General features: G+C 37.4%; 1 protein-coding gene across 3 annotated transcripts in view; it reads right to left on the bottom strand.

Annotated features, from left to right (window-relative positions):
* IQCH (IQ motif containing H) overlaps positions 1 to 13431 on the bottom strand; it is a 265140-nt gene that overhangs the window by 229130 nt on the left and 22579 nt on the right. For all 3 annotated transcript variants that reach the window (XR_005198403.1, XM_017518947.2, XM_017518946.2), the window contains exon 4: positions 4777 to 4894. Coding sequence is in view for 2 of the 3 variants with exons in the window: in XM_017518947.2 (XP_017374436.1) it covers positions 4777 to 4894 (118 nt within the window). In the remaining variant the exon portion in view is untranslated. The remainder of the gene's footprint in view (positions 1 to 4776; positions 4895 to 13431) is intronic.

Raw genomic sequence — 13431 nt, 5'->3', positions numbered from 1 at the left:
AAAAAAAAAAAAAAAAAAACAACTAGTATTTGACAGTAGAACAGAGTAACTATAGCCAGTAATAATTTATTGTACACTAAAAATAACTAAAGAGTATAATTGGAGTGTTTGGAACACAAGGATAAATGCAAGCTTGAGGTGATAGCTACCCCATGTGTGATTATTATGCATTGGATGACTATGCTAGAATATCTCATGTACTCCATACATATGTACACCTACTATGTACTCACAAAAATAAAAAATAAGTGAAATAAATAAAAATTTTAAAATGTTTGGCAAATGAATACATTGATGCTGTACAATCCTCTACTTCTCAAATTGGGGCACTACTGGGAGTATGTGGTCATATGATAGGAACATAATAAACAAGAGATATATTATTTGGGGCATGGGTTTTATCTAATATTTTAAAGTAAAATCCATTACTTTTATATTGAAACAAAAATGGATATATAATGAAATGAAGTGAAAAACTGCTATAATTTATATACCAAAGCATGAGCTATCAAAGATATTTCCCACTTACTTTGAGCTCTTCAGACTCAACCCCAGAACCTACAGGGTTCCGCTTTCCCTCTCTTGTTGTCATGGATAGTCAATAGAAAAAAACTCAGAAATATCACACCATGTTACATTTTTATCCTGTTTTATAAACATAAAATAGCATATGTTTTATGTGAATAATTATACTGACAAAACTTCATATATAGCATTTGCGAACAAAAATGTTTTTATTTGCATGATTCAAAATGTTATCCATTTCAGTAAAGGCAAAAAAATTCATAACCAACTGAAACCCTACATATCTGCATATGTACTTGTACTGTATATACATTATTACAAAGGTAAATGAGTGGACAAATACAACCCACTGTTAACACTGGTTGCCTCATGGGATTGGGTAGTTTGGTAGAGGGTGGGGGTGAAACAACTGGCTTTGCTTTTACATCTTCATATTATGTTTGTCACAACAAGCACGGATTACTAATAAATTTGGAGGAACAAATTAAAAATTTGTACTTTAATAAGCAAAAACGGAGTCCATGTTGATTTTGCCCACAGTTATCTGCAAATTCTAAAAATCAGACTTAATATTCCAATTCTACATACTGATATTTCATCACTGATTTTTTTCAAGAGGAAACCTTAGAAAGTGAAAGATTACTGTAACCTTTCTTTTTTAAATTGTAAATTTTTCTGAGTACGCTTTTTCAAATTTAAAGAGGCTTAAAAAAATTATAAATTATAATTCTTAATTACAACTGAGCAACTCCTGTCATTTAAGCTTTTTGGTGTGAATTTCAAAAACAGCTATGCACTTTTGGGAAGAGAGCTTAAAGAAGTGACTGGGGTTTATCTAGTTTAAAAGGCTAGAAGTGGGTAATTAAAAATAGTAATATTGCAGTTGAGTTTCACAACTACTTAATAATACAAGCTTTTATGTTAGCATAGTAGGCATGCCTAACAGCTGACAAGACAGCCTTGTTTGCCTTTGACTTTACAGTGCAAAATAAGGGCTATCTTTTGTGTCAGAGGATGTGCATTTTTAAGCAGATGTCACAAATATTAGAAACACAACAACAATAGTAATCCAGGCTCTGGAGGCAAAGTCAGGGTGGGAAATAGTCCATGCCCCTTTTTAAGTGAAGCTCACCCATGCTCATAGCATTTAAAAGAACACAGCACATTAGCCAGGATTTAGAGCTCTTTGGGGCAAATGAATTTCTGGCCATACCAGGAACAATAATAGCAATTATACATTCTAAAATGGGCTAACTTCAGATACTTTATTTCATTGTTCTTATAAATCAGAGACCTCCATCTAATCTCTGGTCTTGAGGACCAACTGTGAACCTCTGGAGATTCTTGGCAAACAAGTAAAAAATTAACTGAAGCAGTGATTTAATAGTAAGGAAGAGAAGTTTGAGCTCCCTTTATCACAGCATGCTGTTCTATTTTTATCACAGCTTTTATCCTTATCTGGTATTATCTTACTGATGGTCTGTCTTTCCCCACTAGAACAGAAGCTCTCTGATGTCAGGGATCTGATCTGTCTTATTCAGCCCAGTGGGCCTCTAATAATCCTAGGCACACAGTAAGCACTCCTCAAGAGTGGCTGACAGATCTATCTAACAAGTACAAGGACAGAGGTAGGAGATGGTTGCTTTGAGAGGTCACATGAGCACACTCTTAAGAGATCACTGTGGTGGTTTCATTTAACCACCAACAAACATTTATGGAGAATCCTCTGTGAAGCAAACAAAAATATTTTATCCCCAAATATATATCTTTGACATATTTTGAAATAGTTGTCACAGGACCAGCAAACAGAGGTGGTCTTGCAAAACTGTCTTTTATGAGGAAATTTTGCTTCTGTAGAGAATCTCCAAATGCAGCCAGGCCCCCGCCTTTCCAGTCATTTCCTGGGTCTGGAAGAGATTGAGTCTGATACCTTTAAATGACTGAAAAGAAACATTTGCCATCTATTCTCTCTGAGGGAGGCTGCATCTACACACAAGGATGACTTTGCTAGTCAAGCCTCTTCTTTACTCCCTCTCATAACTGTCTTGTCAATGAACCTGATTTATAAACATAACTTGGTTTTGGCCATGCCCTGAGTCCCCATTCTTTCTGTAACCTCAAGATGATATATCAGCTTCTGCAACTTTTTGGGATGATGGGTCTTCATACTGAAGGCTCCTGTGTATACATGCTAAATAAATGTATAAAATGGCTTTTCTCCTATTAATCAATCTGTCTCATGGTAGTGATTTTCAACAAGCTTTTAGGAGGTCAAGAGCCTATGGTCCCCACCCTAGGCATAATACAGCAATGAACAAACTGATATAGATACTGCCCTCATTAAACTTATAATCTAGTGGGAAGATAGACATTTAAAAAATCATACAACTGGCTGGGCATTGTGGCTCACACCTGTAATCCCAGCACTTTGGAAGGCCGAGGTGGGTGGATCATGAGGTCAGGAGTTCAAAATAAGCCTGGCCAAGATGGTGAAACCCCGTCTCTACTAAAAATACAAAAATTAGCTGGGCGTGGTGGCAGGCACCCGTAATCCCAGCTGCTTGGGAGGTTAAGGCTGAGAATTGCTTGAACACGGGAGGCAGAGGTTTCAGTGAACCAAGATCGCCCCACTGTACTCCAGACTAGGCAAGAGAGCAAGACTCCATCTCAATAAAAAAAAAAAGTTATACAGCTCACTACATAATTACAATCTTTGGCAAGTGTGATGAAGGAAAAATATAGGGTGATACAATCAGTTGTAAAAAGGGTACCATATAATAGCTGTATGACTCTTCAAATGTGCTAAAAAAAAAAAAACTGAATATTCTAAAAGGGTGAATTTTACGGTATGCAAATGATATCTCAATAAAGCTATTATAGAAAAAAGATATCATAATGGGACCAGGCACAGTGGCTCACACCTGTAATCCCAGCACTTTGGGAGGCGGAGGCAGGTGGATCACCTGAGCTCACAAGTTCAAGAACAGCTTGGCCAACATGGCAAAACCCTGTCTCTACTAAAAATACAAAAATTAGCTTAGTGTGGTGGCGGGAGCCTGTAATCTGAGCTACTCAGAAGGCTGAGGCAGGAGAATCGCTTGAAGCCAGGAGGTGGAGGTTGCAGTGAGTCGATATCACGCCACTCCACTCCAGCCTGGGTGACAAGAGCAAACTCTCTCTCAAAACCAATAATAATAATAATAATAATAATAATAATAATAATAATAATGACAGCTCCTTCTAGGAGTGTTCTGAAGTTCAAACAAGTTAGTATTTTCAAAGCGCTGATAACACTTCCTGTTACCCAAAAGAGGTGGGCTGGTATTACTTTTGAGTCAGGGAGTGCTATGGACTGAATGCTTGTGCCCCCACCACAAAAACCCGTATGTTGAAATCCTAACCCAACGTAACAGTATTAGCAAGTGAGGTTTTTGGGAGATAATTAGCTCATGAGGGTAGAGCCATCATGAATGAGATCAATACCCTTATAAAAAGACACACAAAAGCTTGCTGTTTTTTTTTTTTTTTTTCTTTTTTTTTTCCTCTCTCTGCCATGTGAAGAAACAAAGAAGACTGTCTGCAAACCAGGAAGAAGGACCTCACCAGACACCACATCTGCCAGCACCTTGACCTTTGAATTCCAGCTCCAGAGCTGTAAACAATAGACTTCTATTGTTTAAGCCGCCCAGTTTATGGTATTCTGTTACAGAAGCCTGAACTAAGACAGGAACAAAACAGATAGAAAATTGAGAGAACACTCAATGGGGGCAAAGTCAGAAACTTATTGAGCTCTATCCCTTGCCACCTGGCTCTATTAAAAAATGTGATGGCATTATACCTTGATTTATTTTCTTCTGAAGAAAGCTCTTTTGTTGTAGAAATTGACTATGCCATGAATATGCGTGAAACAACTATAAAATGAAATTAGAGAAACGGGCCTATACATTCATTATGTTTTCTAACTTAGAACACAAAGCAAATTTCCTACTTTACTCTTTCAAAAAGTTTTTAACAGCTTCATCGAGATGTAATTAATATACCATAAAATTCACATTTTTAAAGTATATAATTAAATGGTGTTTACTATACTCACAGAGCTGTGCAATCATCACTACTGTATGATTCTAGAACATGTTCATTGTCCCCCAAAGAAACTTCATATCCATTAGAAGCCACTCCTAGTCTCTGCTCCTCCCAGCCCCCGGCAATCACTAATCTACTTCCTTTCCCTGTGAATTTCTCTGTTCCTACCTTTGCTCTTGGAAAGATAGGCAGAGATGAACTGTGCTGTCTTTGGGGTTGCCAAATTTTACCCTCAGATTCCGGAGGGAAAGTAAATGATTTCTGATCAATTACAGTTGGAAGTAACCTAAGTAAAAAGAAATAGGACTTAAAATCAGATTTGCTATCTTAAAAGCTTCTCAAATTGTAATTTTAAAACAATGCTTCCTAATTAAGCTTATTACTTTATAGGAAATATTCTACTGGTAATTACAATAAATTAAACCAATCTTTATCATTTTTGCCACTGTAAAACTGCAATGGTTTTATTAAGCATAAGAATTTCCAAGTCTGATAAAGACCATACTAGCATGAACAAAAAGCTCTATTTCTGGCTGAGTTTACATGATTAACAACTGACAGAATTATTGCACTATAAAACATTCTTGGTAAGAGAAAATACAAACTGTTGTATTTTGTTTAATAAAATCAAATTACAGGATAGCCAATGTTAAATATATACAAAATGATGATCCCTAAGTGGCTAATACTTATATTCTTTAAATCTCTGCTATTTTATATAGTTTTTAAAATTTAAACATCAAAAATGGTTAAACATTTTCCTCATTAAGCAGTGGATAGTTCCACGGGACAGCAATGTAAAAAAAAGAAATTATAAGAATGAGTATTTGTGTGCCATGTTATGCCTTAAAATTTTTAATTTGAAAGCAAGTTCCAGATCATTAAAATGATCAACATAATTAGGACCAACAAAACTCACCCACCAATAACTCAATACCTTGATTCTATTGTCATAGCCACTTTTGCAAAATTATCATTAAAAGCAACTTATGGAATTCCAGTTTCACTCCAACATGTAATAACCTTCGAAGTCGTCATTCCTAGTGTCACAACAAGGAAAAACCTGAATGAACCAAAAGTAACTCTTCTTACATCCATCAGAGAATTGGGATCACAGGGTGAACTGCTGTTTTGAAAACTGGAGAGACTATTATTATAAAGGATCGCGGCTTGCAGGGAGCAGAAGCCTGAGAGCAGAAGTCAGCTGTCGGAACCTGCACTGTCAAGGAAGCCTAAGCTGTAATTGACAAATTTCTCGAGGCTCAGTGTGGACTAGCTTGAGAGTTAAAATTTCTTGGGAGCAGAGAGGAGAATCTTAGAGGGTCCCACACTTTTTCAAGTTTTACCTCCAAGAGCTCCAATATGTTCTCACTGTGAAGATCAGAGAATCCACTCCTGCTTCCAGCAGGGGGAGAAGGAAATAGCCATTTTGGAATATTCTTAGAGAGTTCTGTTCTTCCTTCTGCTCCCAAGAAAAACTATCTTACCAAAGCCTTCTCTGAACTGGAGAAGGGCAATTAGACAACTCCAGCCCATTTTAGTCTTTCTATCTCACTTAATGGGAGGAAATGCTGTGAAAAACTTATCAAGGTAACAGCCCAGGGCAAAGACTCACTGAAAGACTGAGACCTCATTATAGGAGCATAGAATGCTTCCTTCTACACACACCTTACCAGCACATTTACAGAGCCCCTGAATAACGGAAGATTATAGATGAAAGATTGCAGGGGGGAGGGGTCGCGAAAAAACAAAAGAAAGACTGCAAAGCTCAGACTCTTTTTAAGAAGGGGCTTCTAGGGAAACCCAAAGACAAAAGGAGTGATAAAAACCAAGATACTTGAGGAAACCCTCAGACACCAACAGTTAAGAGCAAACAGTAAACACAGTGTAACTCCTAGTCAGATAAGCATAAACCTTCACACTGAAGGTCTATTTATCTTAAATGCTATTAACTAATGACGTAATTATGGAATCTAGACTTCAATAAAAAATTATGTGGCGCATGCCTGTAATCCCAGCACTTTGGGAGGCTGAGGTGACTGGATCATGAGGTCAAGAGACTGAGACCATCCTGGCCAACATGGTGAAACCTCATCTCTACTAAAAATACAAAAATTAGCTGGGTGTGGTGGCACACACCTGTAGTCCCAGTTACTCGGGAGGCTGAGGCAGGAGAATCACTTGAACTCAGGAGGCAGAGGTGGCAATGAGCCGAGACTGCGCCACACTGTACTCTAGCCCCTGGCAACAGAGCAAGACTCCATCTCAAAAAAAAAAAAAAGAATTATGAGGCATGCGAAAAGTCAAAAAAAAAAAAAAATTCTGAAGAGACAAAGCAAATATCAGAACCAAATTCAGCTATGCCAGACATTTTGGAATTATCAGACCAGAAATTTAAAATAACTCTGATTAATAGGCTAATGGCACTAATAAAAAAAAAAGTGAACAACATGTAAGACAAAACGAGTAACGTAAGTGGAGAGATTTTTTTTTTTTTTTTTTGAGACGGAGTTTCGCTCTTGTTACCCAGGCTGGAGTGCAATGGCGCGATCTCGGCTCACCGCAACCTCCGCCTCCTGGGTTCAGGCAATTCTCCTGCCCCAGCCTCCTGAGTTGCTGGGATTACAGGCACACGCCACCATGCCCAGCTAATTTTTTGTAGTTTTAGTAGAGGCGGGGTTTCACCATGTTGACCAGGATGGTCTTGATCTCTTGACCTCGTGATCCACCCGCCTCGGCCTCCCAAAGTGCTGGGATTACAGGCTTGAGCCACCGCGCCCGGCCAAGTGGAGAGATTTAAACTTTAAGAAAGAATCAAGAGAAAATGCTAGAAATAAAAAGCATTGTTTTAAGAAATGAAGAATGTCTTTGACAGGCTTATCAATACACTAAATATGGCCAATGAAAAAACATTAATGACCTTGAAGAAATGTCAGTATAAACTCCTCAAAGTGAAATGCAAAGAGGAAAAAAGAATGAACAAAACAGTACAGAATATTCAAGAACTATGGGACAATTATAAACAGTGTGACATACTCATAATAGGAACATCAGAAAAAGAAGGGACAAACGAACCAAAGAAACATTTGATTTTGAGTAATAATGGCTGATAATTTTCCAAAATTAATGACAGAAACCAAACTACAGATACAGGAATTTCATAGAACACTGACCAGAATAAATGCAAAAAAACAAAACAAAACAACAACAACAACAAAACCCTACACCTAAACATATCATATTTAAAATATGAAAGACCAAAAACAGAAAATCTTGCAAGAAGCCAGAGAGAAAAAAACACCTTACCTATTGATAAGAATTATATTGCACTTTTTTTCTCAGAAATTATGCAAGTAAGAAGAGAATGAATTGAAATATTTAACCTGTGGAAAGAAAAAACCCACTAACCTGCAAAAATTATCCTTCAAAAGTGAAGGGGAGATAAAGATGTCTTGAGACAAATAAACACTAAGAGAATTTGTTGTCAGAGATCTGTCTTGCAAGAACTGTTCAAAGAGATTCTTTGGAGGAAAGGAAAATTACGTATGTTTGATATGGGATAAAGGAAGCAAAAAGAAAACCCCGGGAAATTCACCACCATGCTGTTCCTTGTGTCTTAAGGCCCTTAGCTAGTCTGCCTTCTTCTATCTTTCAAAGTCTTTTAAAGTTTGTTTTATTTATAATTTCCAAGATTTTTAGTTGTACGTAGCAGAAGGCATAGAAGACAGTATGTCACCATCTTCCCAGAAGTGAAAATATCTTGGTGCATTTCTTAAATCCTTTTACTTTTTCATGGATGATGAGTTTAGAAGTAAATTTAGATACTGATAATTGAACTGAGATATAATTTTGTACCTTTGCTTTTTTCTCCCTCAGCATATGCAGGGAGAAATTTTCCATATCATTAAAATTTCTTCAGTAACAATTTTAATAGCTATATAACACACATATAGATGTCTTCAAATGAATTTAGTAATTCTTTTACTGTTGATACTTAGGGTATATCCAAAGTTATTGCTATTAGATACAATGCTAAAATGTGTAAGTATTGGCCAATGTGACTCAATACTTACATAGACATTAATGTATATCTCTCCTTATTTCCTAAGATAATTCTTAGAGCTACAATTACAAAATTAAAACACATTTATTTATTTGAAACAAGATCTCACTCTGTCATCCAGGCTGGAGTGCAGTGGCATAATCGTGGCTCACTGAAGCCTCACTATCCTAGGCTCAGGCGATTCTCCTGCCTCAGCCTCCAGAGTAGCTGGGACTACAAGTACATGCCACCACACTCAGCTAATTTTTATTTTATTTTATTTTGAGACAGAGTCTTGCTGTGTCACCAGGCTGGAGTGCAGTGGTGTGATCTCGGCTCACTGCAACCTCCGCCTCCCAGGTTCAAGCAATTCTCTTGCCTCAGCCTCCCAAGTAGCTGGAACTACAGGCACACGCACCATGCCCAGCTAAATTTTTTTGTATTTTTAGTAGAGACGGGGTTTCACTATGTTGTCCAGGATGGTCTCGATCTCCTGACCTCATGATCTGCCCACCTTGACCTCCCAAAGTGCTGGGATTACAGGCGTGAGCCACTGTGCCCAGCCAAAATTTTTTTGTAGGGATGGGGTTTCACTTTGTTGCCCAGGCTGGTCTCAAACACCTGGACTCAAGCGAGCCTCCCACCTTAGCCTCCCAAAGTGCTGGGATTACAGGCATGAGCCACCACATCCTGCCAAACATAATAAATTTTTTTCATATATGTTGAACAATTGCTTTTAAGAACTTCATGCTCTCTTCCAGTTCCAAAATGGCAGCACAGAAGCAAGCTGGCTTCATGCTCCCCCAACAGAAAACTAAAAACAAACATACATTGCCGAGATTACCAGCAATACCCTAGAACCCAAAGATGAGGATGAGACAGGGCCCAGGGCCATAGAGAAGTAAAAAAACTCCAAGCAGATGGTAAGAAAATCAATTTCCATATCTGTGACTCCCCTTTCCACAATCTGCCATGCACCAACATGTGAAAATATTTCACCAAACTGATAGTTTCTTCAATAGAAAAAGTGTGATCAAAGTTGACAACCAGCTTCCCTATCACTTTGGGCTCCTGACAAAATACCTGTCCCTACTTCAACCCATGGGAAGTACAGGAGTACTTGAAGGGACAAATACCCTGAGGAAAGCCAGAGACAAAGTGGGGAGGTAAGATAACCATCCCAACCCTAGAAATTCTGCTCTGTAACTAGGCCAAGGGAGACATCAAATCAGAGTGCATTACCATGCTGTAGGAAGTATGTTCCACAGGTCCTCTTGGCACAAACCCTTAGCCAGCTGCCCACCCTGCCAGAATATCCTCTTTGGGACCTCTTCCATTTGGGACAGCCAGCACTCTGATCCTTTATTAGACTGAAGGCAAACCCAAGCTAAGGTGCCATCTAGTGCCAAAAAAGAGACAGCAACCTAATGGGGGAAAAAAAGATATTCAAAAATTACAAAGAAAAAAAGCAAACATATCCAATAAAAAACAAAACAAGTCAGAGAGAGAAGACTGGAATAGATAACTAATCCTTTAATGCAAAGAAACAGATATACGTCCACAACAACAGCAAACAAGGAACCATGACTTCCTCAAAATGAACAAAGCAAGGAACCAGTTACTGATATTAAGGAGATGGTGATATGCAAGCTCTCTAACCAAAAACGATACAGCAGTTATAAGGAAGCTCATCGCCAAGATAACACAGAAAATCAATTAAGAAATGTATCAAAGAAATTTAACAAAGACATTGAAACAATAAAAATAAAACCAAACAGAAATCTTGAAATGCACTGGCTGAACTAAAAATTCACTAGAGGATCTTAGCAGCAGAATGGATAAAGCAGAAGAATCAGTGAGTCTGAAGATAGCCTATTTGAGAATACACAGTCAGAGAAGAAAAATATAAAAAGGAATGAAGATCACCTACAAGATAGAGAAAATTCTCTCAAGACCAAATCGAAAAATTATTGATGTTCAAGAGGGAGCTTTCCCTCCATAAATACCTTTAATTCAGAAATATAAACTTTTGATAACTATTTGTCATCAGTAGTCTCTATACTGTATACATATATGCTATTGTTATAGAATATAATACCATATATGTGATATATGTATATAAATTATATAAGTAATTAAAATGAGGAATACAAAATAAAAAAAAAAAAGAGGGAGCTGAAGAAGAGTAAAGGGTAGGAAGCTTACTTAAAGAAGCAGTAACAGAAAACTTCCAAAACCTTAAAAAGATATAAATATCCAGGTACAGGAAGGGCAGAGAACACCAAACAGATTCAACTCAAATAAGACCATCCCAACATATAATAATCAAACTCTCAAAGGTCAAGGACGAAGAGAAGATCCTGAAAATAGCAAGAGAAAAGAGGGAAATAGCATATAAAGGAGCTCCAACTCATCTGGCAAAGGACTTCTCAATGGAAACCATGCAAACCAAGAGAGTGGGAAAACATTTTCAAAGTGCTAAAAGTAAAAACCTGTCATCTACAAATACTGTATCCATCAGAGCTATCCTTTAAATATGCAAAGATAAAGTCTTTCCCAGACAAACAAACACTGAGCCAATTCACCACCATCAGACCCATGTTGCAACAAATGCTAAAGGGAGTTACTCAATCTGAAAGAAAAAAACCACTAATGTGCAAAAAGAAAACATTGTAAGGTAAAAAAACTCACTGGTAAAATTAAGTACATATACAACCTCAGAATACACTAATACTCTGTGGTGTATCACCTACTCATAACTCAAGAATGAAGCCTGTAAAATAAATATATTAAAAACAGTAATAGCTACACCAACCTGTTAAAAGATAGACAATATAAAACTATGTAAGTTGAGATCAACAAAGTCAAAATGTATGGGGGATGGACTTATAGAGTTTTCAAAAAGTTTTTTCTTTGTTTCTATTCTTTTTCAGTGATCTAAGATAACATTATCTCTTTAAAATAACTTATTATATCTAGATTTTTTTTTGAGACCAAAGTCTTGCTCTGTCGCCAAGATGGAGTGCAGTGGCATGATCTCAGCTCACTGCAACCTCCACCTCCTAGGTTCAAGCAATTCTCCTGCCTCAGCCTCCCAAGTAATTGGGACTACAGGTATATACCATCAAGCCCAGCTAATTTTTGTATTTTTAGTAGAGATGGGGGTTTCACTATGTTGGCCAGGAAGGTCTCAATCTCTTGACCTCATGGTCTACCCGCCTCAGCCTCCCAAAGTGCTGGGACAGGCGTTAGCCACCACGCTTGGCCTAGAAGATGTTTTTATAAGCTTCATGGGAACCCCAATGCAAAAAACTATAATAGATACATTAGGAATAAAAAGCAATGGCTGGGCATGGTGGCTCAGGCCAGGTGTGGTGGCTCACACCTGTAATCCAAGCATTTTGGGAGGCTGAGGTGGGCAGATCACTTGAGGTCAGGAATTCAAGACCAGCCTGGCCAACATGGTGAAACCCTGTCTCTACTAAAAATACAAAAATTAGCCAGGCATGCTGGTGGGCACCTGTAACCCCAGCTGCTTGGAAATCTTAGCCACAAGAATTGCCTGAACCTGGAAGGCAGAGGTTGCAGTGAGCAGAGATCATGACACTGCACTCCAGCTTGGGTGACAGAGTGAAACTCAATCTCAAACAAACAAACAAATAAATCAATAACAATAAATTAGAACATACTACCAAAGATAAATAATCTAACAACAATGTAAGTAAGAAAGGAAGAGAGGATTTATAAAACAACCAGGAAACAAGCAACAAAAATGGTAATAGTAAGTCTTTACTTATCAATAATAAGACTGAATGTAAATGGATTTAGTTCTCAATTAAAAAACTTAGTGTGACTGAATGGATAAAAGAAACAAGACTCAACTTACGTTGCCTGCAAGAAACCCACCTCACCTATACAGACAGGCTGAAAGTAAAGACATGAAGTTGATATTCTATGCAACTGGAAACTCAAAAAGAGCAGGAGTAATTATACTTAGATAAAATGGACTACAAATCAAAGACTGTAAAATGAGTCAAAGAAGGTCATGATATCATGAAAGGAGTCAATTCAGCAAATGGGTACATTAATTTTAAGTGTCTATGCATCCAAGATTGGAGCACCCAAGTATATAAGGCAAACATTAATAGAGTTTAAGAGAGAGAGAGATTGCAATACAATAATAGCAAGGGATTTTAGCACCCCACTCACAGTAAGGGACAGTTCATCCAGACAGAAAATCGGCAAAAACTTTAAAGTTAAACTACGAACTAGACCGGGTAGGCCTAACTGATGTTTATGTGACATTTCACCCAACTGCTGTAGAATACACATTCTTTTTATCAGCACATGGAACATTCTCCAGAATAGAGAACGTTTTTAGAGATCATATCTTAGGCCACAAAAAAATCTCAACAAATTTTAAAAAGTAGAAACCATATTATTTTTTTTTTTACTAAAATGGGATAAAACTAGAAATCAATAACAAGAGGAGCCCTGGAAACTACAGAAACACATGGAAACTAAAAAATATGCTTCTGAATGACAGTCAATAAAGAAATTAAGAAGAAAATTTAAAATTTCCTGAAACAAACGAAAATAGAAATGCAACATAGAAAAATTATCGGGCACTGAAAAAGCAGTCCTAAGAGGAAAGTTTACAACAAATAAATGCCTACATCAAAAAGTATAAACAGTTCAAATAAACAACCTAATGATGCACCTCCAGGAATTAGAAAACCAGGAACACACCAAACCCAAAATTAGTAAAAGGCAAAAAAAAA

The sequence above is a fragment of the Cebus imitator genome, unplaced genomic scaffold (genome assembly GCF_001604975.1).
Source record: "Cebus imitator isolate Cc_AM_T3 unplaced genomic scaffold, Cebus_imitator-1.0 Scaffold715, whole genome shotgun sequence".
NCBI lineage: Eukaryota > Metazoa > Chordata > Mammalia > Primates > Cebidae > Cebus > Cebus imitator.
The sequence above is the reverse complement of the archived record's forward strand: the minus strand, read 5'-3'. Positions and strand labels throughout refer to the sequence as shown.